At 36.8% G+C, this 27,447-nt stretch overlaps 2 protein-coding genes across 2 annotated transcripts in view; both read right to left on the bottom strand.

Annotated features, from left to right (window-relative positions):
• Window positions 1-14,790: 14,790 nt before the first annotated feature.
• On the bottom strand, window positions 14,791-22,209 carry LOC107560650 (calponin-3-like). Its single transcript, XM_016244884.1, has 7 exons — window positions 22,203-22,209; window positions 17,661-17,782; window positions 17,140-17,206; window positions 16,673-16,810; window positions 16,337-16,453; window positions 15,859-16,005; window positions 14,791-15,770 (listed from the first exon to the last, which is right to left on the bottom strand). Exons 2-7 carry the CDS (start codon window positions 17,714-17,716, stop codon window positions 15,429-15,431), a joined length of 867 nt encoding a protein of 288 aa, XP_016100370.1. The 5' UTR covers window positions 17,717-17,782; window positions 22,203-22,209; the 3' UTR covers window positions 14,791-15,428.
• A 773-nt stretch (window positions 22,210-22,982) lies between these two features.
• Window positions 22,983-27,447, bottom strand: part of LOC107560641 (UDP-N-acetylglucosamine transferase subunit ALG14 homolog) — a 13,819-nt gene continuing 9,354 nt past the window's right edge. The window contains exons 4-5 of the mRNA XM_016244873.1: window positions 25,479-25,696; window positions 22,983-23,070 (exon numbers count right to left, since the gene is read on the bottom strand). Of these exons, the coding sequence (XP_016100359.1) occupies window positions 22,983-23,070; window positions 25,479-25,696 (306 nt within the window). The remainder of the gene's footprint in view (window positions 23,071-25,478; window positions 25,697-27,447) is intronic.

Genomic DNA, 27,447 nt, shown 5'->3' with positions numbered 1-27,447 from the left:
TTTTATATAATCTTATCATTCGCATGGTAGTGCTGCTAGTACATCAAAGTTTCAAAGGAAATTATGCAGCACAACCATTTTCAATATTGATGATACTAAAAAAATTGTTTCTTAAGCAGCAAATCAGAATATTAGAATAATTTCTGAAGGACCATGGGGAGTAATGATGCTGAAAATTCAGCTTTGCATCACGGAAATAAATTACATTTAAAAAAAACTATTATAATAACATTTTAATTGTATTCTATATTTAGGCTAAATGTTAACAATATATAAATAATTTGTATAATAATATTTAAATTCTAATATCAGTACATATATATCCTTGACACTGGGAAATTCCAGAAACCTCAAGGAAGAAGCGTCGTTTTACAATACATCTTCCACAAGGCATCTAAGTGCTCATAACATCTCCTGCTGATCTACTTTCATGACCTCTGGCCCATAACAGCTAATGGAAAACATGAATCGCACTCTTACCTGAGGCTAGAAGTGTTCAAAGCACAAGAGAAAAATACAAAACATGCACCCATTGCACTGAGAAGAAACTGACACAGTTTTTGTGTTTTGTGGCTTTTAATCTGTTTACTAGCTTTAAGGTCATCTACATTGAAAAGTACTCAGCTGACAATATAAACTTTCAGCAGAGAAACAATAACTACAAAAAACAACTAATAAATGTCCACTCAACATTGACACATCGATGGCAGATGTAGCCATTAAACCGTCATCTGCAGCATACAGCATTTTGCATCATCCAGCAGATTTTTGCTGACAAATAAACAGGAATCATAGTGCAGGAAACTAGTGGTATACTAATATATCGCCAAGGCCTATATATTAATTTATCAATATTTTGCATTTTCATCATCGGCCGAGAAGTTGTTCTGTTTGGCCGATAAATGTCAGAAGCAGCTTTTATTTTGAGTGACAGGACTTTTATTTTGACAGTGGTATTAAAAAATCCAGCACGTGATTGCAGATGTGAGCATAATCTTTAAATCATTGATTACAAACTATACTGTGCTATATCCATTTACGACGTATGTCACTGTGTACTGAATGTAAAATTAGCATTGCATGGTCTTTAAGAAAATGATTCCAAGTGTGCAAAAACTTACCAGATTACCGAATGCACTGTTAGTGTTTACTTCCTTTTTATTAATGTTTTGTTTTAGCTATTTCTTTATTTGTGAAAGTTTATTTGTGAAAGTTGCTAAAAGCATTTTTTATCAAGTTACAATATTTTCTAATTTAGTAAAAATGTCAAATAAATTCAATTTAATTGTAGCAATTGGTATGCATGTTATTTAAATTAAACTTTATATCAGCCATCACAAAATCCATATCAGTCGACCACTACTACAATTAACAGAGAAATACACACTGTAATAAAGCTGGTCGAAAATCTGCAAACTTATCTGTTGAATGCATAAATAGCATTAAAGCGGTCATAAACAATTGTCAACATTATTTCAGAACATGGTCAAACAGCTAAACTAACAGACTGTGACATCAGCACATCTCCTCATGGGGTGATAGGAGGCAAAAAAACATGCGGTCACTAAATTTAGATGTTCTTTATGTAGCAATAAGCAACATGCACACGTAGAGGAGGGGTGAGGGTGGGTGTATTTAGAGTTCCTATACGGGTTCATGCTGGTTGTGAAGGGCAGTCATCCAAAGAGGTCATAAAGCAATGGTATCAGGAAGTTGAACAAGTGTGATCGCACCTTTTCTGCTGCATGTGCATGCATCTCATTTGTGAACATGCAGTTTAAGAAAGAAAAAGCCAACAAACTTACAGAAATGTATGACTGAGTAGATGAACATGCTTTCCATAGTGGTGCACAGGGTTGTAATGTGGGTGGCAGATCACAGCATTGACAAAGCTGCACTGCTGGCATGCTTTAGTGCACTGAGTAAATGCATCATATATTAAGAGAAGCAGTGCTGCCTTATGAATGAAAGATTGGCTGGGCAAAGCAAGGCTCATAGAGCGGCAGAATAGATGGATAGCTAAATGGATGCTTTATTAAACCCATGAGGAACCTGCAGTGCAAAAGCAGCCGGACACAATCTACAAAGTACACAAGCAAACATATGTATACAGAAACATAAATGTAATTAGATTACTTTTTAAAATTAAGGCCTGAAAACCACCATTTAGATTTTTTTTATTGTGGTTTCCAGGCCTTAACTTAAAAAAAAAAAGTTGTTAAATTTAATAGACGTATATACACTATAAAATATAGACCTATATGCTTTGCGGCAGATACCATGGTATCAGATGTAAATGCCATTGTACTTTCATAAAATGGATTAATGGAGTGCAGATCTATTAATTACAAATTTGTTTGTCAAAAAAGGAATTTGTGACATTGCTTGATTTGTACCACCTGACATTTAAGAGCCAATAACATCAAACCTTTTTTTGAAAATAGCATCAACATTTTCCAAAACAAAACATGACTACAAATATTACATTTCTAAAAACATGACACGTTTTAAACTAGATTTATAAATAATAAGTTTTATTTATATAGCGCCTTTCCAGAGCTCAAGGACACTTTACAATAAACATCAGAAATGTGAGGATAACATCAAACAAACAATAATACAGGAAGTAAAGTAAAGCGAACATCAGACAACCAGAGAGCAATATATGGAATAAAAGAAAAAAATAATAAAGAAATCATTTTCATTTGGTATCTGTATATACTGTACACACATTACAGCTCTCAAAACTGAAAGTAAACCAAAATAAGAAAGAGCAGAATAAAAGACCTCAGCAGAAAAGCAGTTTTCAGAAGTCAGAAACTATTTTTTTAATGAAAAATGCCGAATACGTTCAAAAACTCTGCATTTAGCATTTTCATTAAATACAGAGATAATCCATGTTACATTTTCCAAAACAAAACATGACTACAAATATTACATTTCTAAAAACATGACACGTTTTAAACTAGATTTATAAATAATAAGTTTTATTTATATAGCGCCTTTCCAGAGCTCAAGGACACTTTACAATAAACATCAGAAATGTGAGGATAACATCAAACAAACAATAATACAGGAAGTAAAGTAAAGCGAACATCAGACAACCAGAGAGCAATATATGGAATAAAAGAAAAAAATAATAAAGAAATCATTTTCATTTGGTATCTGTATATACTGTACACACATTACAGCTCTCAAAACTGAAAGTAAACCAAAATAAGAAAGAGCAGAATAAAAGACCTCAGCAGAAAAGCAGTTTTCAGAAGTCAGAAACTATTTTTTTATGAAAAATGCCGAATACGTTCAAAAACTCTGCATTTAGCATTTTCATTAAATACAGAGAAAATCCATGTTTTCTATTCGCAAACCTGAACAAATGTTTCCCTTCATACTGACATGTCTCTTCAGCTGGAGTTAAATAAATATGAATATTCAAAGATTAAACTCAGGTTTTGGCTTTTAGATGATATTGTAGCCTACGTTTGTCAATAAACTCGATCATTTAACTCCAGCTGGTGTGCTGCATTGAACCGCATTGCTTGTGTAACAAATCCACACATATATATATATATATATATATATATATATATATACACACACACACACACACACACACACACACACATTTGTGCTTAGATGAGCATGTTATGAAGATGAATGCATGCCAAATATACATCAAAGATCGCAATTCATGCACTGACAGCCTGTTAACACAAATCCTGAATGACATCTCTACTAAAGCTATGTAAAAAAACATTGCGATGGACGGAAATCGACTCGTGTTGTTACCAACGTGCCTGCTGCTTTCTTTAGGCCAAATCACACCGCAATGCTGGCTGAAAACACAACGCTTGTGCATTCAAATATTGCTTAATATAACAAAATACATGCGTTAACCATATGCTTACCTCTTATCGATCATCAATGGTGTATGTTGGCTAGTTGTGCATGGTGTCTGAAAACATATGGGCTGATAAAAAATCCTTGTTCTTCGTCAATTAGACACATGCATGATTTTCCTCTCTCCACGGCGATATGAAATGCATGATTTCATATCAAACGGAGAAACGGGTGGTCCTTACAATAATCTCAATCTGCGATGCGTGTGGGTTTTATAAACGCGTGTCGGTGAGAGCATGTTGAGGATGATGATGGCTGTACGTGGAGGTAAGGGAACGAGAGGATCCAATTTCAGCTTCATTCTTAAAGGGGTCATATGATGCGATTTCAAGTTTTCCTTTCTCTTTGGAGTGTTACAAGCTGATTGTGCATAGATAAGATCCCTGAAGTTGCAAAGACTAAAGTCTCAAAACCAAAGAGATATTCTTTATCAAAGTTAAGACTCTGCCACGCCCCCCTAAAACGGCTCGTTCTAACACGCCCCCACATATCTACCTCACTATGTGGAAATATTAACATAATGCCGCCCAAATGTGCACGCAAAGAAAGAAGGCGTGGTTTTTGTAACCGCGGTTAGTGTTGAAGCAGCCATGTCAGGGAGACGCTGTGTGTTTCTAGGCGAAAGCAAAAGCACTTTATTTGGCCTTCCGAAAGTAGATGCATTTAGGAATCTTTAAGATTACTTACAACAGAACAGCAGTGCATTTGCTTACCAGCTTCATCACTGTGTCTGTCACGCGACTCTGTTCCCCTTTCGGGCTCTGTCTTTACATTTACTTTGAAAGCTGAAGCTGCGATTATGGTAAGGGGTGTTACATTTCCGACCAGTGCTTGCGCTGTTCAGCCAATCACAATGCACTGGGTCAGCTGGCCAATCAGAGCAGACTGCGCTTGTGGAAGGAGGGACTTTGTAGAAAACGAAGCGTTTGAGAGAGGCGGGGCATAGAGGACCTACAATAATGTACAGTATTTGAAAAATAATGTGTTTTTTGAACATTAAAGCATGTCAACATATTCTGTTACACCAAATACACAAAATAATGATCTTTAAAAAGCATCATATGACCCCTTTAAAGAGATATTCACACACAGATAATGTCATCTCGTGGTGGGAATTTTGATTCATCAACGAGTCGAGTCTTTTAAATTCATTCACTAACAAGATTCATTCAGGGGCCGTTTCTGCAGGTTATCGTTACCCCAGTATAACGTTAGGTGGCAAAAAATTGAGTGACTGAATCATTCTCTCAACTGATTCGTTCAAAAAAACGAGTCGTCAGGAAATGCAATACGCCTTTTCCCTGCGAAGAAAAACGTTCCTCCATTTGTCCGCTGCCGAGTTTCATCGATGTCATTTGTTGTACACATTCATTATTTCTTCATCCTCTTTCTCTTCTTGAATGAGAATATAGTTCATTCTAGTAAATTATGATTAATATAATTGTGTTAGTTTACGAACGAGATGTTTCCTTCGGTGTCTCTGAAATCTCCTTTACAACATCGACTGGTACAATGAAGGGGCGTATTCGTTTAGTAGATCCAACCAATGAGATGCTCTCTACAGTCCGCACTCAAATGCTATTGGCTCTTGAGTCAGGAAAACAGTCAAGTGCCTTCGACGCCGGCTCACATTGAAAATGAATGACTTCCGGCCACTTTGACACTCTCGACGGCGGCGGTGTGAACGCATGGTCAGTGAACGAAAAAGTTAAAGGGTTAGTTCACCCCAAAATGAAAATTCTGTCATTAATTACTCACCCGCATGTCGTTCCAAACCCGTGAGACCTTTGTTCATGTTCCGATATTTTTGATGAAACCTGAGAGCTCTCTGACCCTGCATTGACAGCAACGCAACTGCAATGTTCCCAGTCCCAGAAACATAGCAAGGACATCGGTAAAACAGTCCATGTGACATCAGTGGCTCAACTTCAATTATGCGATGCTACCAGTCCAGAATACTTTTTGTGTGCAAAGAAAACAAAAATAACATAATTTATTCAACAATTCTACGTTCTGGGGAAAGCGCACATGCGTCACGTACTCTCCAAAATGGCAGAAGACGGTAACTCGAGGAGAAGAATTGTTGAATAAATTATGTTATGTTATGTCATTTTGAGGTGAACTATCCCTTTAAGAGTCGAGAACAATTCGCTTACCTAAAAGATTCATTAGACACAACCTATTCGTTCATGACACTCATGAAGACCTCTCATTGATTTTTGTTGGTCGTAAATGTAGCTAATTAGCACTGACATTTTAATAAGAGTGTTAAAACATTACTTGGTTTATTTACAAACTATTTTTCCTAAATAAAAGGTCATGTGTAGTGATAGCATTACCATGGTAATCATTGAAACAGAATGATTACCTCATTCACCCCATATATAAATGTTCCCCTTGGTCAATTTTTTTTTTTTTGTAAGTGCCATTAGGAAGACAGATTTAGATCATCTGGAAAAATTTGAGCCATTTTTGTCCCACAGAGCTAAAGATAGGTCAGAACCACACACCATGGTGCAACCACATGGCAAACTACTTAATGAAGCACCATCCATCAGTAGGCTACTCTTCTCTAATCGCCATTCTCATTATTCGGATATTTTTAGGATATATTTTTCTATTTTTTCCCCCATTCGTGAATATGCTGGATAACAGGTAAAAGGGGCTGATCCATGCTTTCACCTAAAGTAAAATTATATTAAGCAGTCCCGGTGTCAGAAATGACCATTTCTTTTAAAGTTTTACAATATGTGTATTTATTTTAGAGTCATAAAAAAATAATTTTGTTATATTTGGTGATTTTAAAAAGCCCTAGTTATTTTCCAACCCAACACCAGGCCATTTTAGACAACTGAAACTTTTAAAGCTACTTTTCAAAAACTTGGATTATGATTTAACCTGATGTTTGGTATTATAGCCTACACACAAAGTTCAAATTATATTGACCGAACAAACAGGTGGGCTGTTCAAATGTTGACCCCACTGTGGTGAATAAACTAGGGCACTAGAACAGCTCTTTCGTCACATTTGGCAGTATTTTCCAAAAACGCATGCTAAATTCGCACCACAAATGTTCCTATATCACAGGACCACAACCTGTGGTCCACAGGCAGGTGCCAAACCTTATTGGCAGTATAAGGGCAGGACAAAGTATGATTCATGACACCCACACGTTATTTTTTACAAATTATGAAAATGCAATTTCTTCTACTCCCCACCAGAGAGCAGTCAGTCTACATAGTTCACCCCTAGTGGCCTGATGCTGATTTTGAACAGGAACAATACAAGCACAGATTTGATACAGAGTTCTCACTTCCCCCATCCCAAATGAGACGTCTTTAGTAATTACAGTAATCAGATTAATAAAGTACCTTTAATTTTAGCATCGACTTTAACTACCCAACATGGTTCCAGATCGTTCACTTCCCAAACGCCAAATGCTGTGTAAATTAAATCCATCACCAGTGACATGATTTTCCTCCATCTGTGTCACACTCCACCCTCCACTTCATCAGGCTCCATGAGGAAAGGATTCCATCCTCCGAGCCTCTTCCTGAGGAAACAGACAGCGGGCTAACTTAACTAACACAGGAACAATGAAACAGGCCTGACTAGAGTAAAAGCTGCTTTGAGCTTAATTTTTATTAATAGTCTGTGCTGCCTGCCAATGTACAATGTGAGATTTCTTGAACTCCAACTGCCTGAAGACATTTATGAGTATCTGGAATCAATTTTGGGGCCTCAGGAGGAAAACATTAGGACTGGATGGTGTTGTTTCATAAATCAGGCTCTATTTTATGTTTCGCCAGCTTTTACATCATTGTGGATCAAATTAAAATACATAATTATATGAAAGTAATTTTTAGTAGATTATTTTTTTAATTAATCTTAATTTTTAGTAAATCAAATTTAGAAAGTGCTTTTCCCAAAATATGTTGTTCCAAAGCATTTATTGATTTATTTATTTTACATGTAGATAATACGCTCCGACATTTTAATAAGAGTATTAAAACATTATTTAGTTTATTTATAAACTACTTTTCCTTAAAAGATGACTAATGTGTAGTGATGGTATAGTAATCATTAAATTATAAATTATTATGTTGTCTTGTTTTTGTCATTTTTAATATTTATATACATATATACATACGTTTTTGTTTACATATGTATGTGTACTGTGTTGATTTATTATGTATATATAAATACACACGCATGCAGTATATATTTTGAAAATATTTACATGTATATACATTTACAGTATATATTAATATTATTATATTTTATTTTAGTTATTTATTTTATTATAGTTTAATATAAAACAGCATATTTTTCTTAAATATATACATGCATGTGTTTGTATTTCTATATACATAATAAATATACACAGTACACACTCATATATTATGTAAACAAAAACTTTTATTTTGGATGCGATTAATCGTTTGACAGCACTAATATATATATATATATATATAAAATTACATTTATATATATTGTACATATAATACATATATAATACACGACAGAGATCATTTTACCAACTTTAGACGTAGGCTACAGCAAAACCCACTGTGTCATGATGCCAATATGGCTGAAATGGCGAAATCAGAGTAGATCCGAGGGGGGATAAAGAACTGCTCTGGCCATTGGCAAAAAATCAATCAGGCATCGTATACATATCAGTCGACATATTATTGACTGACACCAGTGGGACTATTTGCATTGGTTTAGATATTTAAAATAAGATTAAATGTATGTATGAATATATAAATTCATTACGAATACATAGTATTTAAACAAAAACCTTTAGCAAGAACCACTAACTAATCAAAACTAGTTCTGTTCATTCATGACAACCTAAGCAAAAACTTGATTGTTTGACCGGAGGAACATTCCTCCCTTAAAGGAAAATAGGCTCAGAGTTACAGACAACCCTCTGTTTGGATCAACTCCACCTCAGTCCAGCAGTCCGAATATAAAATACTGATGTGTGTGTGTGTGTGTGTGTGAGTGAGCGAGAGAGAATAAGAGCAGTGGTTTATGCATTCATAGCCAGGTTATGTCATGTTCCAGAACCTTTGCATTACTTAGACCAGTGAGGTCTGGGCTCTTCGGCTGAATTCCTCTTTAACAAAGCCATTCAAAATGGCTCATGCAACAGACTGGACTTTGTGGCAAGATGCCAGCCAGCCACCAAAAAAAAAGGTACAGTAGGAAGGTCTGTTTTTCTTCCAGTGGATTCACTGCCAAAGTGAGCGCCTATTTCCTTTCTACCACTTTGTCTCAGATTTTGTTCACATGTGTGCTACTCTTCCCTCTCGACGTGCGAGGACATTCCTCACTGGTTGGCGATTCAACACTTTTATAGAAATCGAGAGCATGTCATAATCCCCGGGGCTATAAATGCCTGTGTTGCCGTTGTTGTAAATCTAAAGTTAATGCATCTGCAAATTGTGCTTCCATTGCTTTCAGATGACATCCACCAATGCATTACATCTAGACTCTTAAGGTTCCTAATAGAACCAAAAACTGCAAAGTTTTTTTAAGTTCTACAAAGAATTTTTACAGTCCAGGTCTTTAGAAAAACAGTCTATGTGCTGGAATTTTAAAGAACGCAGCAACCAGTATGCTGATTTAAAATAAAGCCAAGAGTATTTTTAATCTCTGAAGAACCATTTAGATCTTCAATGAAAAATGCTTCTTAATAAGGAGATCTTTAAAATGAACATTAACCACTAGTTTACTCAGACGTCAGCATCAATAAAGTCTTTTTTAAATTATTCACACAGTTAGTTGGTTAGTTAGTAATATGTTCAGTAAAGTGTGTTTAGAAAGTAAATAGCGGCAATTTAGATTTCATGTTGACTTAAATATATTTTATTAAATATCTATGGAAGCTTATTTTCTGCCATGGAATTTAAAAAATATTATTTGAATTTTTTTTTTTTAATTTCTTTTAAAATTCTGAGTTTATAGTATTTATTTATTTTGTATAAGTTTGCAATTCCGTCTCTCTGAAAAAGGTAGAACTCGCTATATTGAGAAGAAAAGTCAGAATTATGAGATATAAACTCGAAATAGCAAAGAAAAAGTCAAACTTGTTTTTGCTATGGAATAAAAAAATAACCGTAATTGTGACCATTTTTTCTTGAAATGACTGGTTTATATCTTATAATTATTTTTTCTTAGATTTGTGAGTGTGTATCTTGCAATTCTGAATTTAACAGTTCTGCTATCTCGCAATTCTGAATTTTTTGTAATCAGACTTGTGAGTTATATAGGCGCAATTAGCTTTTATTTTAAATTCTGTTCTGAAAATAAGTTTCTATAAATATTTATATATTTAATATGAAATACTTATTTAGAAATTTTTTATGAATGGGTAATATTTCCCATGTGTGGTTTCCACTGTGTGGCCCCTGATGAAGTCTGGGACGATTATAATTCAGGCCTGTTGCTGTTTTCCGCCTGTAAATAGAACAAACTAGTAACTAATTGGTTGTAAAACAGAGGAAGTCTTACCTTCTTTTTATAAGCTGACTAAATATGAGAGGGTTCACATCATGCTGGAGAAATGTGGCCTGTATTGTTCTGAAGCTTATGTCATAAAATATGTGGCATAGTTTACAGGTAGTCCAGAAACCAGAAACGCGCTCACCTTGCTGTAAATGCACCGTTGTCTGGGCCTCAGTACGTTACTTTGGGCCTTCTGAAGATAACATATGATTCCCAACTCAAATCCAGCTGTTTTAGATTAGCGGGAGGTACTATAACAGAAACTCCTTTTAATTAATAAAGAAAACCTTTGGCATTTCAACATGCAGCACTGTTTTCCTCCTCTCCGTCGAGAAAAGATCCATCCCTTTCAGAGTTGAGTATCTGGGGGATAAATGGAGATGGCTAGAGGCCACTTGGTAGCATTTGAAAGGAGAAGAATCGATACTGAACTCCTCGTTCTGAAATTCAGAGACTCTGAGCGGCCAGGGAATGTGAGCTAAAAAAAATATCCACAGGCATGTGAGGAAGTCTCAGATGTCACGGACACATGGTTTCAGCTTGTATCCAGGGAAATTTAAACTGGGAAAGCAGCTATAAACCATCTGTGGTTCTCATTAAAGCCTACTTCTCAATCTTTCACCAACAATAATGATCGTAATAATGCGAAATATACATTTAAATTGATGAAATGGTTTGGTTAAAAGAAAACTGAGGCAATCCTATATGGATATAATGCATTCCGATAAAGCAAACGCAGCCAGATTTTCGGAAAACGGGCAGCTTGTTCAGCTTTTTTTGCTTGAACACATTTCATATTGGGCTGGAGAGTCAAACAAATAATCTTCACCCACATACTCTCACTGATCTTTCACCAGGCCTGTTTTCTCCACAGCGAGGAATGAATTCATGGTGATCAGCAGTCACAATTCCTCAGAGCGTGTTTGTCTGTGGATCAGTATATCTTTGTTCTTCATCCTCTCCCCCCTCTGTTCATTCCAGGCCGGTTGCAGCAAGGCTCAGCCCGAGGAACCGGGCTGATCTGCTAATGAACTCCAGGCTGTTTCAACACATCTTTTATTCCTTATTGTTTTTAGGTCCACAGCTTGCCTCTACACAGCTGACCACCTTTATTATAGCCTATTTCTTTTCTGGGAGCTACTTTTATCTCTGTGAAGCATAAGCTTCAGCAAAGCTCATATCTTGCATCACTTTTGGCTTCTATAAATAGAAACTGTATTTTGCAACACTTGCTGATACAATGCTTGTGTTTTGAGTATGGGTGGGTTCTAGTTAGTTGTTCTGCAGTTGTCAGGGCGTTGCTAAGGTGTTCTAAATGGCTGTACACTCTTAAAAATAAAGGTGCTTCACGATGCCATAGAAGAACCTTTTTGTCTAAATGGCTCCATAAAGAACCTTTAACATCTGAAGAACCTTTCTGTTTCACAACAGGTTCTTTGTGGCGAAAGAAGGTTCTTCAGATTATAAAAAGGTAAGAAAGAGATGGTTCTTTAAAGAACCTTTGACTGAATGGTTCTTTGTGGAACCAAAAATGGTTCTTCTATGGCATCGCTTGAAGAACCTTTTGAAGCACCTTTATTTTTAAGAGTGTAGTGCGTTGCTTTGTGGTTGCTAAATTGCTCTGAATGTTTTTTTTGCCACGTACATATAGGCTAGGCCTACTGTAAAATTTCAAATGTGACAACCGCAATCCCCTCAATTGACACCATACAGTCTTGCACGTATGGTATCAGCTATTTTTGACCAAAGTAATAGCCTAATACAGCGACCAAAGAATCGTTATATTCCGTGATTCTAAGTAAACCATCGTCAACAGAACCGTGGTGTTTTGTTAATGTTTGGAAGTCTGCTTTTCAGGGCACGTTCTTGACAGGTTGCCATGTCTATAAGCACTTATTTAATCGTCTTTGGTCTTGTTATTTGTTCTCGGCTCATAATGAATCCAGTTTCTGAAATTAATAAAAAGGCACATGAAGGTCACTATATTTTAGTATGTGTCTTATTTTAAAGGTACGCATTTGGATTTGTTTATTATGTGCTTGTTCTTAATGCGGTTGTCACTTACGTAAATTGCTGAACTGTACTGAACAGGATTAAGCATAAAAGGTGTGTATATGGCCTTTTAGTATGTTGCTATGTGGTTTCTAATGTGTTCTGGGGGGCTGACAGTCTGAATGGTTTTTGGTATTTCTGGTAGGTTGCCAGGTTGGTTCGGGTCCCTCCTTTAGTGTAAATCCGTGGTATTTTCTGTTTATTTTAACATGTTAGTGAAGAAAAGTATTTGCACACCTTTCGACAACATCCTGCATGATTTGAGGCATAATTTATGTCCGTAGCACAAACAGTGCAGGAGGAATTACATGCTGAAGTTAAATACTTAGTGTTATAGTGATGCTTGCCTTAGCAAACACCATTAACTACCTCATGACCCTCTCTGAAGCTCTGGCATAGACTGCACATGGTTTTGGCCCCGGGCCCCTAAACTGGCATCAGGGTGGCACAGTTAGCAGTGTGACGCAGCATACAAAAGCTGCAACACCGGTTGAGTTACCGTCTGCCTTTAAAGGCTTTCTGTGGTTGCTGCGGTAACAGTCTTTTTCGGACCTTCTCTCTAATTGAGTCTTGCGTTTTTGTCCCGGATTCCCCAGCCAGCACAAAGCGCTGATTATCCCGGAGTAACACAGTCGGGAGGGGCAGGGGGCAGCACTTGAGTGAATGCCATTACTTTCTCATGAAGCCGATTGGCTGTTTGGTCACTGTCCTGTACGCATGGGTATAGTTTTATGTGGACCTCCCCTCATATGTAGACCCACTTACTTACACAATAGCAGTTCAACTGAGTTCACTGACACCCAGATTAAGAACTAACACGTTACTTAAATTAGTAGACTCTCAGTTCTTCATTTACGACTGCAACCACTGGAGTGACTACGCATTGAAGAGAATTCTTACATAGGCTATGTGACCACGGACCACAAAACCAGTCATAAGGGTAAATTTCTCGAAATTGAGATTTATACATCATCTGAAAGCTGATAAATAAGCTTTCCATTGATGTATGGTTTGTTAGGATAGGACAATATTTGGCCGAGATACAACTATTTGAAAATCTGGAATCTGAGGTTGCAATTTTTTTTTAAATCTAAATACTGAGAAAATCACCTTTAAAATTGTCCAAATGAAGTCTTAGCAATGCATATTACTAATTAAAACTTAAATTTTTATATATTTACGGTAGGAAATTTACCAAATATCTTCATGGAACATGATCTTTACTTAATATCCTAATGATTTTTGGCATAAAAGAAAAATTGATAATTTTGACCTATACAATGTTTTTTTGGCTATTGCTAAAAATATACCCAAGCGACTTAAGACTGGTTTTGTGGTCCAGGGTCACATATTATTGGCCGTAAAATCACTATGGAAACAGAATAATGTTTTGCCATGTGGTATTACGTTACATATCTCGGAATGATCCAGAATGCAACATGCAACTCTAACATGTTATTTGCTGCACGTATAAATCCTCTTCTGCTCTCGATTCAAGTCTGCAGCCTCAACCCAACTTAAACTGGTCCAATACGTCTGGAATGTTCCATCATAAGCCCAATCACACTTTTACCATTCCGTCGCGTTTTGGTTGACACTGTGGCCAATACGAATGCAGAAAGGTCACGGTGTGGGAAGCGTAATTCAATTCAGTGGTGTGCAACTCGTTCCAAATCCCTCCATGGACGTCGGCTGAACTGTAAAGTCATCAAGTTCATTTCATTGACTTAATTGAAGGTTTAGGATGAAAAGATGCAGAGCATGATTTTTTTCATTTCCCAGGACACAAACAAGTACTTTTCAGTAACTCATTTAAAAACCCATACATATACATATGCACAAAATGCAGTAGTTCTATGAACTGGTGCATAAACACTGACTTGCTCTACTTTAGATTCTGGTTTTCGTTGCTTTTTGTGGTTATATAACTGTTTCCAGAAACTCTGGGCTATCGACACAAGGAGCAGCTTCCAAACGCCTCTGAGCGTAGCCTCAAAAACACAAGATTTATGGCTGCGCTGTGATACTTGGGCAGAGTCAGCATACATCTGAGGCCCTGTGCCACTTCAATTCACCCTCATAAAAAATACAAGAGCAAAAAACCAAATAACAAAATCAGGGCCATTGCAGAAACCACACCTCACCAGGACAACAGCAGAGAACCAGTCTGACTACAAGGAAAAAGGACAAAATGTGTTATTCAATCCTAATAACACTGAAATCAGTTAGAATTTATAGATAACTGAGCAGCTATATTTAAATTTAAAGGTAATAATGGTCAAAATAATAGTAGACATTGAATACTTTATTTATAACATAGAATTTATTAATAAAAGAACCATATGACATAGGATTTATAATGAAAAGCAGGGCAATAAATACAATGGGAAAGATTTTCCAATATTATGGCACAAAAAACTAAGCTATAGCGGAATTTTTTTGGTCGTCCAGTCAGCTAATCTTTAAAACACTAACATTTGTAAGCTTGTAATAATACCAGGCATTTGGAATTCTAAACGGAATGACTTCAAATGGAATGACTTAGGAAGGAATGTCTTCGGGAAGGCTTTCAGTCCATAGCAGTTGGAGCAGAGCGGGATTTCAATGGCAGATGAGCTTTAAAACTAGGGATAACGTTTCGCTCCGAGATGCAAGGCCAAAATAAACTCAAAACACAAGGCCTAGGGTGTAAAACAAAGAATCGTACTGCAAAACTAGAAAATTATCTTTACGGTTCTCCGTACTTCATAAAAAAACACTTTATAAAAGAAATTATAAAAGATCAATTTCACCATTGTTAAGATGGCAGATTTGAGATATCACCACTCACTATTGTTTACCCAAACACATGCGCTGGGAGGGAAGGGGTAACTGTGAGAAGCAAAAGGCATAGCAAAAGACTTGCTCTGTTGATATACATCATGTTAATACTGCTTTGACTAACAGCGCAGCAGCGTTCTCTAGTAGTCGATGCCCTGGTCGTTGTAGTGCCCTCTGTACTCATCGTGGTATTCTCCCTGGTACTCTTCCTCTTGATATTCTGCCTGATAGTCACTATCGCTGATTTCTGAGCCATTCGTTCCCGTACCTTGGCTGCCGTTGGCATGAATCATGGGCTCTGTAGGGGTGGCGCAATACTTGGGGTCGTAAACTTGCCGTCCCAAGCCGTACACGCTCATGCCCTTCTGAGAGGCTACCTTATTGGTTCCCATTTGCAATGAGATGGTGGAGTTGTCCAATGGTTGCAGAGCTGCCTTCTGGTCATAGATGTCCCTCCTGGTTCCTGGGGCAGACATGCCAGCCTGGAGACAGACACATAGTAAATGTGTAATTTTTTATGTATCATTTTTGTCTGATATATTGTTGATACATATCTGTGTTTGGGTATACCTGACTAGCTCCTTTGTTGGTGCCCATTTGCAGACTGATGGTGGTCTGGTCATAGGGTTTCTCTGTCTGTGTCTTGGGGTCGTAAAGGTGTCTCCTGGTCCCATAGGCAGTCATACCAGCCTGGCTTGCACATTTGTTGGTTCCCATCTGAAACAAAAGTCAGAAACACTTCAAAAGTGGGTTAAAACACCCCTGGAAATGATCTACCTTGAATTTTCTCCAATCAATCTGGTCCTGCAATCAACCTTTATCTGTAGAAACCATTCCCAGAAGCATATCTGCACTGATATTGGTTGAGTTGTTGTTTCTAATCTGGACTTGTAACCGAAATGTTGTAGGTTCAAACCTCACAATGAATGATCCTTGAGTACCATTCTGGTAAAAGGATCAGCTGAATGACCGATTCTCAATGATTAGGCTTCCTTTAAACCCATTCATGCAGAAACATTCAAGAAGTTCCAGAAATAGTGTCTATAACCTGAAGTCCGATGACACACTGGCCAGCCTTCATCTTCTCTTCATTAAACTGTCTCTGCTGCTTATCTGCATATTTCACACCAATGTCAATGTTCGTTTCCATGCCTTTGGTCTTTGCCTGTTGAAAAAGAAATAGCCTAAATTTTGCAACTATAAAATGTTTGTCAATAATATGTAAAAAAAAACTTTTTTAAAATGAAACCTATCGACCAGATGTCAACATTTACTCAAGGAAATCCTTTATTTTTAACATTTCTTTAAATCACTTTTTACTTTTTATCAATAAGACCCAATGTAAGACTCAGGTTGAGCAGAACGTAATGACTTGCAGACGTACCATACTGGCCAGAGCGAGGAGTGTGGTCTGGACTTGCGTCATGTTCCCGTTTTCGAAGAGGTCATTGGCTTCATAGATGTCATTGGGCTTCAGCCCGTAGGCTAGAATGGCTTTGATGAAATTCCCAAGGTTCTCTAGCTGAGGGTACAAAGGCAACAGTAAGGGTATGTTTCTCCATAACATCATTGGTTACCTCATTTTCAGATAAAAGAGTTAGTTTTGGTTGATGAGTCAAAGAGTTCATGAATGGGTCAATTTATTCTTACAGCATGTAAAGAGCTCTGATACTAGAGTTTTTATATACTAAAGATATATCTGCAGTTGTTAGCAGCTTCTGCCTGTCCTAGTATTTGCCAACAATGTGATTTTGTATGCTGTATTGTAAGTCACTTTGTCACTTTGCTTCTTACTTCTCAAACGGGCTAATCTGGATGAAAAAAGCCCGTAGGAGCCTCTGAGATATTTACCTTATGCCAGTTTAACTGTGAATGGTTTATTTTCTTTATCGATCCAGGCTGAAGCTTGTTTATCAATCTGAAAAGAATAAAAACAATGAATGATTTCAATTCATTTCTTTTTGCAAGCATCTTCTATGGGCACAATAAAGGTGTAAAGTAAGTCATTTCGATTCTACTAGCATCACCCAATGGAATTGCCAAAATAATGATTGTTTTCATACAGGTTTTCTGCCACTGGTCACCCAAACAGATAGTTTTGGCCCAAATGTATGCCATTGGTTGAGCCAGTGTCATTATGTCTGGCCAGGATGCTCAAACAAGCTTTAATAGTGCCATAAATAGTGTTTAGCTGGTCAGACAAGTGGTCTCCCAGTCTGACCAGCTGAAATGTTCCCAAAACCGACCAACAGACCAGCCTGGGAGAAACTCGAAGGCCAGCAAACTAGCTTAGGCTGGTTAAAACGTTTTTTTGTTTTCAGCAGGGAAACCTTGCCCACATGGCCAAGTTATGTTTATGTTTACCAACTTACTCGCACAGTATGACGCCATCCTTGAGCCCTTTCTGAAAGTGGTCTCCGATCGGCATTCCAGTCACCTCCTCGATCCAGAAACGAAGCTCCTCCTCCTTCTGTAGGTCATATTTCTGTGCGATCTGTGAGAAGAAATAACCCAATCAGTGAGTCAGCCAACACACATCAGTCATTTATGAGTCAAACCGGCTCTGCAGGATCACAGTAATGTGTCCTGGACAATCTTCCTTTAGATTCTACTGAAATGTGTCTGCATGCATGCTTATCTAAACTATTATAATGTCAATACACTTTGCTGATCCTCACACAGAACGTGTTTAACTAAAAAAACACACCGAAACAACAGTTTGAAACATTTAAAAGGCCTGTTTGACTTTTAAAAGTTGCATTAGAGCTAATGAAAAACATCAAATGCAGCCCAGTTAAATCAGATTGCCTATAAAAACTATTTTCTGGCTTTGTTTGGCTTTCTCCTTTGTGAATGGTGTTCAAAGCATGTGATGCAACACCTACGTGCGATTGTGCCAACAACAGAGCATAAAATTCCCACAAAGAGTCACAGCGTGAATCTATTCTGGCCGTTTCGCTCTTTCTCTGGACTTTTCTGACTGTAAATAGCACCGTTGACCAGCTGATATTGAATAATGTGCTCTGAACGGACAAATATGACTAACAGCAGATCTTTACAAAATGCCTGAATGAAATGTGACATGGTTTCATTTGTTCCTTCAATCAATGTTAAGTCTGTTTATCGTGTAGTAGGTGACGAAGTAAATCTTAGAAAAGTAATTTGAGGCATCAAAGTTTAATAAGTTAGAGTTAGGTTATTCAAATCTCTAAAAAAAGTAAAAGTCAAACATGCCTAAGCGAGCACTTTTCATTAATAGACTTTCTGTTTTCTTCTTCATGAGTGCTAGCTACTACTTCAGCTTCAAGTGAAACCCTTCAAAAACAGTTTACATATTTTTTGCGGGATATTAAATAATTCAGTTTAAACACAGCAAGTTTAAACCCATTTAAAGTAGCTAATAATACAAGTTCCAGGAAACGGCTTCTATCACAGAGGCTCCATTTCGGGTTCAGCATTCAGGGTCAGACTGTACAAAGACAAAGCTAAATGCGGCTATCATACAGATCATGAGAGAAAGAGACAAAAGGACCTACAGGGGAAAAGGGTGGATAAGATATTCTCAGCAGGAGGTGTTCAGGACAGAAGATGTCTCTCTTTCCCGTCAAAACATGATAACGGCTTTCCTCGTGGCCTTCTGTCTGCTATCTCAAACCTTATTTACAGCACAAACACAGTCCTATCCCTTCGAGTTTTCACACAAATATCTAGCTAGAGTTCTCTTAGTGTTTAGCTTATGTTTCAGTTTCTAGGTTAATTGCAATACCTGCTTTTCCTTCTCAGAAGTGGAGGGAAATATTAGCATTCACAGTTTTTTGGTCTTGTACCATGATAATTCCATGTTTTGGAGTAACTGTGAAACATTTTATCAGGTAACATATGTGCTTTATTTACACTACTGTTCAAAAGTTTGGGGTCGGTACGGGGGGGTTATTTTTATATTTTTTTTAAGGAATTTCTAAAGCACACTGAAGGCTGCATTATTTGAGCAATCAGTAAAACAGTAATACTGTGAAATATTACATGTAATACAATTTTGTACTTGTTTTCTGTGTTAATATATTTTAACATGTAATTTATTCCAATTTTCACCATCATTACTTAACGCTTACAGTTTTCAGAGTCACACGATGCTTCAGAAATCATTAAAATATGCTGATCTGCTGCTCAAAAAACATTTATTGTTATCCATCAGTGTTGAGTGATCTAGAAAGAGCTCAAAAAATAGCATTTATTTGAAATATAATTTTTTTAACATTATAATGTCTTTTCTGTCACTTTTGGTCAATTGATTGCATCCTTGCTAAATAAAAGTATTAATTTCTTTCAAAAAATCTTACTGAACCCAATTATTATTCAACTAAATATAACGTCATTTTTAATGTTCAAATTAAGTAAAAATAGCTCCTTAGTGTATGAAAATACTATGGTATTCATAATATAATATCATCATATAATATAATAATATTCAAATCACTTTCACGGACTTTTAAATTAAATGTTCCCTCCTGGTGGAATGACCTGCCCAACTCAATCCTTAGCCATCTTCAAGAATCGGCTAAAAACACATCTCTTCCATCTTTATTTGACCCTCTAACTCTAGCACTCTCTATTCTAATTCTATTTTTACAAAAAAAAACTTGCTCCTTTTAGACTTGCACTCTATTAATTTACTAACTGCTTGTTTACATTACAAAACTAACACTAGCTTCTCTATTCTATCTATTTCTTTTCTTTTTATTTATTATACAATTAACAAAAGCAAAAAAGGCCTCTAACACTAGCTTGCTCTATTCGGTTTTCTTTTTATTTATTATATAATTAATCAAAAAACCTTGCAACGTGTACTACGTTAACCTGAGACTTGTTATAGCACTTGCGTATCATTGCTCTTTTGTTGATTTTGATTGCTTTCATTTGTAAGTCGCTTTGGATAAAAGCGTCTGCTAAATGACTAAATGTAAATGTATTCTTTGAAATACCATTTAAATGCTATGATATATGAATACAATACTAATTTAGAATCGCAGTATATAGGAAAGATGTCTCAAACTGTACTGAGATCATACTAAAATCACTTTGGTATCTTGGCAAATCTATTACCAACATATTATCTGAGCTATGATATCCACATACTTTATACAATTGTCTCATTTGTGCCTATTTTTATTCCTCCTAAGGGATTTGAATATATAGCTCGAAGCCCCATTAACTTCCATAGAAGGTCTCTCAGCAAGCTGAAGATCAATCAGACATCCTCCCACACTGTAGCCTAGCAGTCAGAATGTGAGACCACTAGGAAAAAATGGCGTGTGGGGTGTTGTGGCTATTCCCTTGTGCAATTTGAGGTCAGCCGAGATGACTTTTCTCCTATAATGACAGACAAAAAGCTAAACCATTCACAGTCTCTCATCTTTGAAGAACTGCATGACTTTTGGCATGTTCCAAATAGTTCAAAAGAGCACCGGATGATTTCAGACGTAGTGGGAGACAAAGAAGGTTATATCTCTGATATAATGAGCCATTGACTGGGGTGATTTATATTAGACATGAATCGGAAAAAATCAAGACTGACAAAAGGAGTGGAAAAGAACAGAAGAACTCCACGAAGAAACTGAGCAAAGATTGGAGAACCATGTGTCTGTCTTGTCTTTCCTTCCAGTCCACTGGGAAACCAGCCAGTGATAGAAAAAAAGAGAGAAAAATGTGGAAAAGTGACCCTTGATGGAGATGTTAGAGGCATTTGGAGAAGAAGAACATTCTGGAAGGTTGTGGGCCGATCCCGCTAGAGACCGACCTCTAGCTCTCCTCCCCCACTCCTAATTCTGAGAGCTTACTGATGACAGCACAAAAAGCGTGCAAACATCGGACTAAAAAAAGGTCAGGGAGTGAAAGAACTCACAACGCGATGCAATCAATTTGACAAACAGTCCCTGAGAGATCGATGTCAACCGTGGTGACAACGGAGGAGGGGAGGGATGAACTTTTCACCTTGGGTTTAGGCTAAAAAACACATACAAATACAGAAACACAAAGTTTAGCAACATGCAAACAAATCTACAATCCTCTCCAAAAAAAATCCTATTTGTTTAAAAAATAACCATCACTTCTCTATTAGTAAAAGAATGAATTATTCAGAAATGTGCATAACTTATTGTGGCATCATAATAGCTAACTTTGCAAAAACAAACTTGTTAAACGAACAAATGTTCGGACTTTATTTTCTCGGACTACTATTGAGTACGGTGCTGAAATCAAGCGTGCCTGTTTAATCACATGTGAGCAACTAGTTCAGCCGGCATTAGGCAATATTTAACCATGTGCTCTGGAAATACCCCAGCTACAACGAGGAAAGATTTGCTCTACTATACCTGTAAAAACATTTTTCAGATCTGAAAAGGAACCGTTTAAGTCAGTCACAAACTGACAGACATTTGTCCTGAAAAACAGTAACTAGATGTTTACATTTTGAAAGTGTGTGTAATATTAGCAACCACATTGCTATGGCATTGCTAGATAAAAGCTAGGTTGTTCTAGTGATTGCAATGTGATTCTAGGGTGTTCTGATTGGCTGCTAGGTGGCTACTTACTAGCTTCAGTCAAACAAGCCCATCCTCACTACATTTATTAACATTTTATTAAGAAAATGTGTGTAATATTCAGAACCACAATTCTAGGTTATTGCTAGGTGATTGCTAGGGTGTTCTGAGTGGTTGCTAGGTGGCTACTTACTTGCTTTAGTCAAAAAAGCCCATCCTAACTTTGTTGTTTAACATTTTATTAATAAAATGTGAGAAATATTTGGAACAACAATTCTAAGTTATTGCTAGGTGATTCCTAAGGCGTTGCTAGGGTGCTCTGAGTGGTTGCTAGGTGGCTACTTACTTGCTTTAGTCAAACAAGCCCATCCAAACTTTGTTTTTAACATTTTATTAAAAAAAATGTGTGTAATATTTGGAACCACAATTCTAGGGCATTGCTAGGTGATTGTTAGGGTAGTGTTTTGATTGGTTGCTAGGTAGTCGCTATGGTGTTCAGAGTGGTTGCTAGGTGTCTAAGTCAAAAGAGCCCATTCAAACTTGATTTTGTGAAGAAAATGTGCGTAATTTTTGGAACCACAATTTTTCAGCATTGTTAGGTGGTTGCTAGGTAATAGCTAGGGAGTTCTGATTAGTCACTAAAGTTTTCCACCCAAGTATAAAAAAAATAAATAATAATGATGATTGTTGACTTAATCACCACTCAAAATGACAATGACAGAATGCCACATTTTTTCCACAAAGCTTTTAAATGCATAGGAGTGCAAAAAATTCAGTACACAGGCAACTTTTGGATAAAAGGCTTGATAATCTCTTTAAATAAGTGTTTAAATAAGCCTGGTCTATGTTTACACTGTTATAAAATACTGCTGAACAACAGACGCAAAACAATAGCCTCAGGAAAACACGCTTTCCTGTTCCTCCTAAAATGGCAATACGGGGTTAACAACCATGGCCACACTTCACAGAGCCTTAACCAAACCTGGAAAATATTGCTGATCAGCACATTGCAGGGAATGTAACGGCCCCTCACTGGGCCGCCTGCCCATCAGCACTCACAGTATGGCAGTAAAAGTGTTTTTACGCCAAGGATCAGCATGGAATGTGGCATTAGAGAGCGACGGATCAAAGCCCTAAGGTTAACCTGGTCTGGTTTTACCCAAGAACCACCGTGACCTCCTTGTTCTGACCCTCGTCCTGTCCCAGGACATGCTGTGGGCCCAGTACTGCCGTATTTCCAAGACTGCAACACAGACATGCACGCTAAGATAGATACAGAAAGAGATGAGTGTGAGAGCCAGGAATAATATGAATGTATTACAGTCTGAAAACGCTTTTCCCCGGCCTGAGAGAATCAAGGTGTCTGTTGAACCACATCCAAACATTTCAGGGGGAATTCCTGCATATGTAACTCCATTTTCAAAGTTCTGACAATGGTACATTACTGCCGTATTTCCAAGACTGCAACACAGACATGCACGCTAAGATAGATGCAGAAAGAGATGAGTGTGAGAGCCAGGAATAATATGAATGTATTACAGTCTGAAAACGCTTTTCCCAGGCCTGAGAGAATCAAGGTGTCTGTTGAACCACATCCAAACATTTCAGGGGGAATTCCTGCATATGTAACTCCATTTTCAAAGTTCTGTGGAAGCAACATACAAGAGAAAGTAACTACTAAACAACAGAGCTACCAATTCTTCAATGGCTTGCAAAAGCTCTCATCCAGGAATCGTTGTCCATCTATCCACTGTCTGGGGAAAACAACATGGCAAAAACAACTGATATGATTAATATAATGCAACACGAATGGTCATGATAAAAATAGGTTGCTAATTGACATCTCTTCTATGTGTAAAAATAAACCAGCCTGAACAATATCTTCACTGTGCTGGACTTGCGCAGAGGATGATGCTTTGGCAATAAGCCCGTAATGAACGACCACATAACCAGAGAGGGTCATTAATTTGATTGGGAAAAGATCCTTTCCCATTATGTCATTTGTGAGTTTTATTTTAAGGAATAATTCTATTTGACAAGGAGATTTGTTGATATTTACAGGCTGATTTACAGTACTGATGTTTCTAAATCTCACTGTAAGAGCTTTGACTTCCCACATTTCCAAAGTTCAGCTTGCAGGAAAACAAAGGCAGAAAACAGCTCTCGGCTTTCAGCAGAGCAAGAGTGCTGATGAAACTCAAGGAACGAGACAAACAAGTCCTCGGAAAGCGCATGACCTATTAAAGGTTTGAAACATTTCCAAAGTTCAGCTTGCAGGAAAACAAAGGCAGAAAACAGCTCTCGGCTTTCAGCAAGAGCAAGAGTGCTGATGAAACTCAAGGAACGAGACAAACAAGTCCTCGGAAAGCGCATGACCTATTAAAGGTTTGAAACAAACACGGTTAAGACCGTTCTCGCAGGTTAATACTGAATGAAAAGTAGGTATTTCTTGTATGAATAGCATATTATTTTTGCTTATAAAATTGTATTATTTATCCAGTCATTAATATCCCTGTACAATATAAAAAGTTATGAGCCACTATATTTTCTATTTATATAAGACAAAAGACATATGCGCACACTACAAGATTTCACTTTCAAATTAATGTTGTTCTTTTGAAGATTCAATTCATTAAAGAATCCTGGAAAAAGTATCAAGGCTTCCATAAATAAATTAGTGCTGGGCAATGATTATTGCATCTGGAATAAAAGTTTTTGTGTACATAATATATGTGTGTGTACTGAGTATATTTATTATGTATATATAAATACACATGCATGTATATATTTAAGAAAAAAATGTGTATATATATATAAAATTTAAATTACATGCATATATACACATGTAAATATTTTTTTTTAATATATACTGTATGTGCATGTCTTTATATATACACACAATAAATATACACAGTACACACACATATATAAATAAAAACTTTTATTTGGGATGTGATTAATTGTTGCCCAGCACTAAAATAAATATTAAGCAATGATCATGTGACACTGATGACTGGAGTAATGGCTGCTGAAAATTCAGTTTTGCCATCACAGGAAAAAGTAGTTTTTAAAATATATTCAAAACAGTTATTTTAATTTAGAATATTTTACATACTGCTGTTTTTACTGTAGTTTGGATCAAATAAATACATTCTTGATGAGCATAAGACAAATCTTCAGAACTACTGACCTCAAACTGTAAGCATGCAAAAAAGCAAACACTTTTCCTGCAGCCTTTCAGTGTCCAGCCGGGTAAAATGGAAAATAAGTCATGAATTAAGAGAGGAAATGGTGTAATGGAACTAGCCCCTAGAACTACTTTCCACTAGCAAGTAGTCAGGATCAGTGTTGTATTTTTAGCCACATGCTTTTCATTTTAAAAGCTTTAAGTCAAAGCCCAAAAATTCAAATTCTGTCATACTCGTGACATATGTCTTTTGAAACCTGTATGACTTTCTTTCTGCTATGGAAAAAAGTTAATTTGAACTTGAAATAATAATTGAAATAACTTTCAAACACATGAAAGTGCATGAGAATGTCAAGCTCCAAAACAAAACAAGAAAGCATCATAGAAGTATCATGAGAGACAGTGATTCGTGAATGAATCGTTTTTATGAGATGAATCAGTTCATCAAAACAAGCCTGATGAACCAATTTTGATTCTTGATTGGGTATTTGTCTTTTAGTGGTGCCCACTGCACAAAAAAGTAGTCAGAAAAGTAGTAGAGGATCTTCCCGGATAGAGACAGTGTCTCCACACGACAGATGCTCTCCACATAGACGATCAAGACTCTTTTTAGGCCCAGGATGCCCAGGAGCAGCCCAGCGGCACACAGTGGGACACAAGTTCCTGGACCGTTACACAGCAGCTGAAACACAAACACAAACACACACACTTATCTATATATATATATATACACATACACACACAACATTTCAAAATTCAAGGAATTACTATAAACTAACTAACAATGAACACACAACAATTGTTAATTCAGGTTTATGTTTATTCATAAATATACACTATTGCTCATTATTAATTCATGTTTGTTCATAATACACTGACTAATGTTAATTCTTATATTACAATTTTAATGCTGTAAAAAGTATTGTTCATTATTAGTTCATAATACCTAATGCATTAACTAATGTTAACAAATTAAACCTTGCTTTACCCCCCCCCCCTATAATACTTATAATAATTACTCAAATATAAGTTTGCATTCAGAAAGGATGCATTAAATTGACGGAAAAAATTTATTATGTTTTCCACAAAAATATTAAGCTGCACAACTGTTTTCAAAATTGATATAAGAATGATAATAGTTACTGATAATAATAATAATAATAATGTTTCTTAAAGCAGTTAATCGGTATATTAGAATGATTTCTGAAGGATCATGTGACACTGAAGACTGGAGTAATGATGCTGAAAATTCAGCTTTGCGTCAAAGGAATAAATTATATTTTACAATACTCAAATAGAAACAGGTATTTGAAATGATTATAATAACTGTAATAATATTTTACAAAATTACCATTTTTACGGCATTTTTGATAAAACAAATGCAGCCTTGGTGAGCATAAAATACTTCTTACAAAAACGGCTTCAAAATCCATAAAGATTATAAGAGTAAACAAATAAAAATTATGATTTGAAGAATAAAAATGTAGTCATTTTTCTTATTTTAAACTAATCTCACTATTACCTTATTATATAATTTTATTTAAATTATGAAGGGAATACAATGGTATTTTAATTACAAATCCATGATTAGTCAACTTGCAACATATTATCTTTAAACAAGTTCACTCTCTGAGACAACCACACGAGGTAAACTTGTTGACACACTTGGGGAAACAATTTGTGGAACTTGTGGATTTTCTATAAAGCTGCTTTTGGACAGTGAAAAGTGCTATACAAATTAAAAATGAGGCTAAGGCACAACATCAGAAAGACGCCAGCATAAAGTACAGAGTCCTCCGAGTTGGAGAAATATGAGCTTTCTGGTTCAAAACTGGAGACAGCGAGCGGCACAGGAAGGCGGTCAGACTTCGGTGGAGACGAGCCATGGGGTCTGGAGAAATCATCTTGCAACGACTGCTCAGACACATTAACATTGGAAAAATCCAGCCTCTGTCTGCTGCGAGCCGAAACCGATACGCGGCAGGAACCGAGGACAATGACCCAAGTGAGAACATCAGAGGTTAGGGACGTTTCGACTCACATACGCTTCAATTCATTTCTGTCTGCTTCTGCTCGGATTGAGTTTATTGCCAGATTCCAAGCAGTCTAAAACACTCCATTTCCCATCCTGCACCAGGAGGCAGATGAGCGATGGGGATGGGCAGAGATGGACCACCAGGTGGGCGATCTGTCTCGGCCCGTATTTACATTTCACACACACCTGCGAGTTCACTTCGGGGAATGAGATCACTGTCACCCAACAGAGAGATGCTGACTTCAGCTCTGAAGGGCTGCTGGATTGTGTACAGAGATTGGAGAGCGTTTGCTATGGGCACAGGCCAAGCTGTCAGAGTGCTATTTGAGTCTGTCATCAGTGCGGTGCAAATTGAAATGGCCATTGTGTGAAACTTCAACACGACATAAATCAAGTGT

The sequence above is a fragment of the Sinocyclocheilus grahami genome, unplaced genomic scaffold (genome assembly GCF_001515645.1).
Source record: "Sinocyclocheilus grahami isolate Dianchi unplaced genomic scaffold, SAMN03320097.WGS_v1.1 scaffold737.1, whole genome shotgun sequence".
NCBI classification, from domain to species: Eukaryota; Metazoa; Chordata; class Actinopteri; order Cypriniformes; family Cyprinidae; genus Sinocyclocheilus; species Sinocyclocheilus grahami.
The sequence above is the reverse complement of the archived record's forward strand: the minus strand, read 5'-3'. Positions and strand labels throughout refer to the sequence as shown.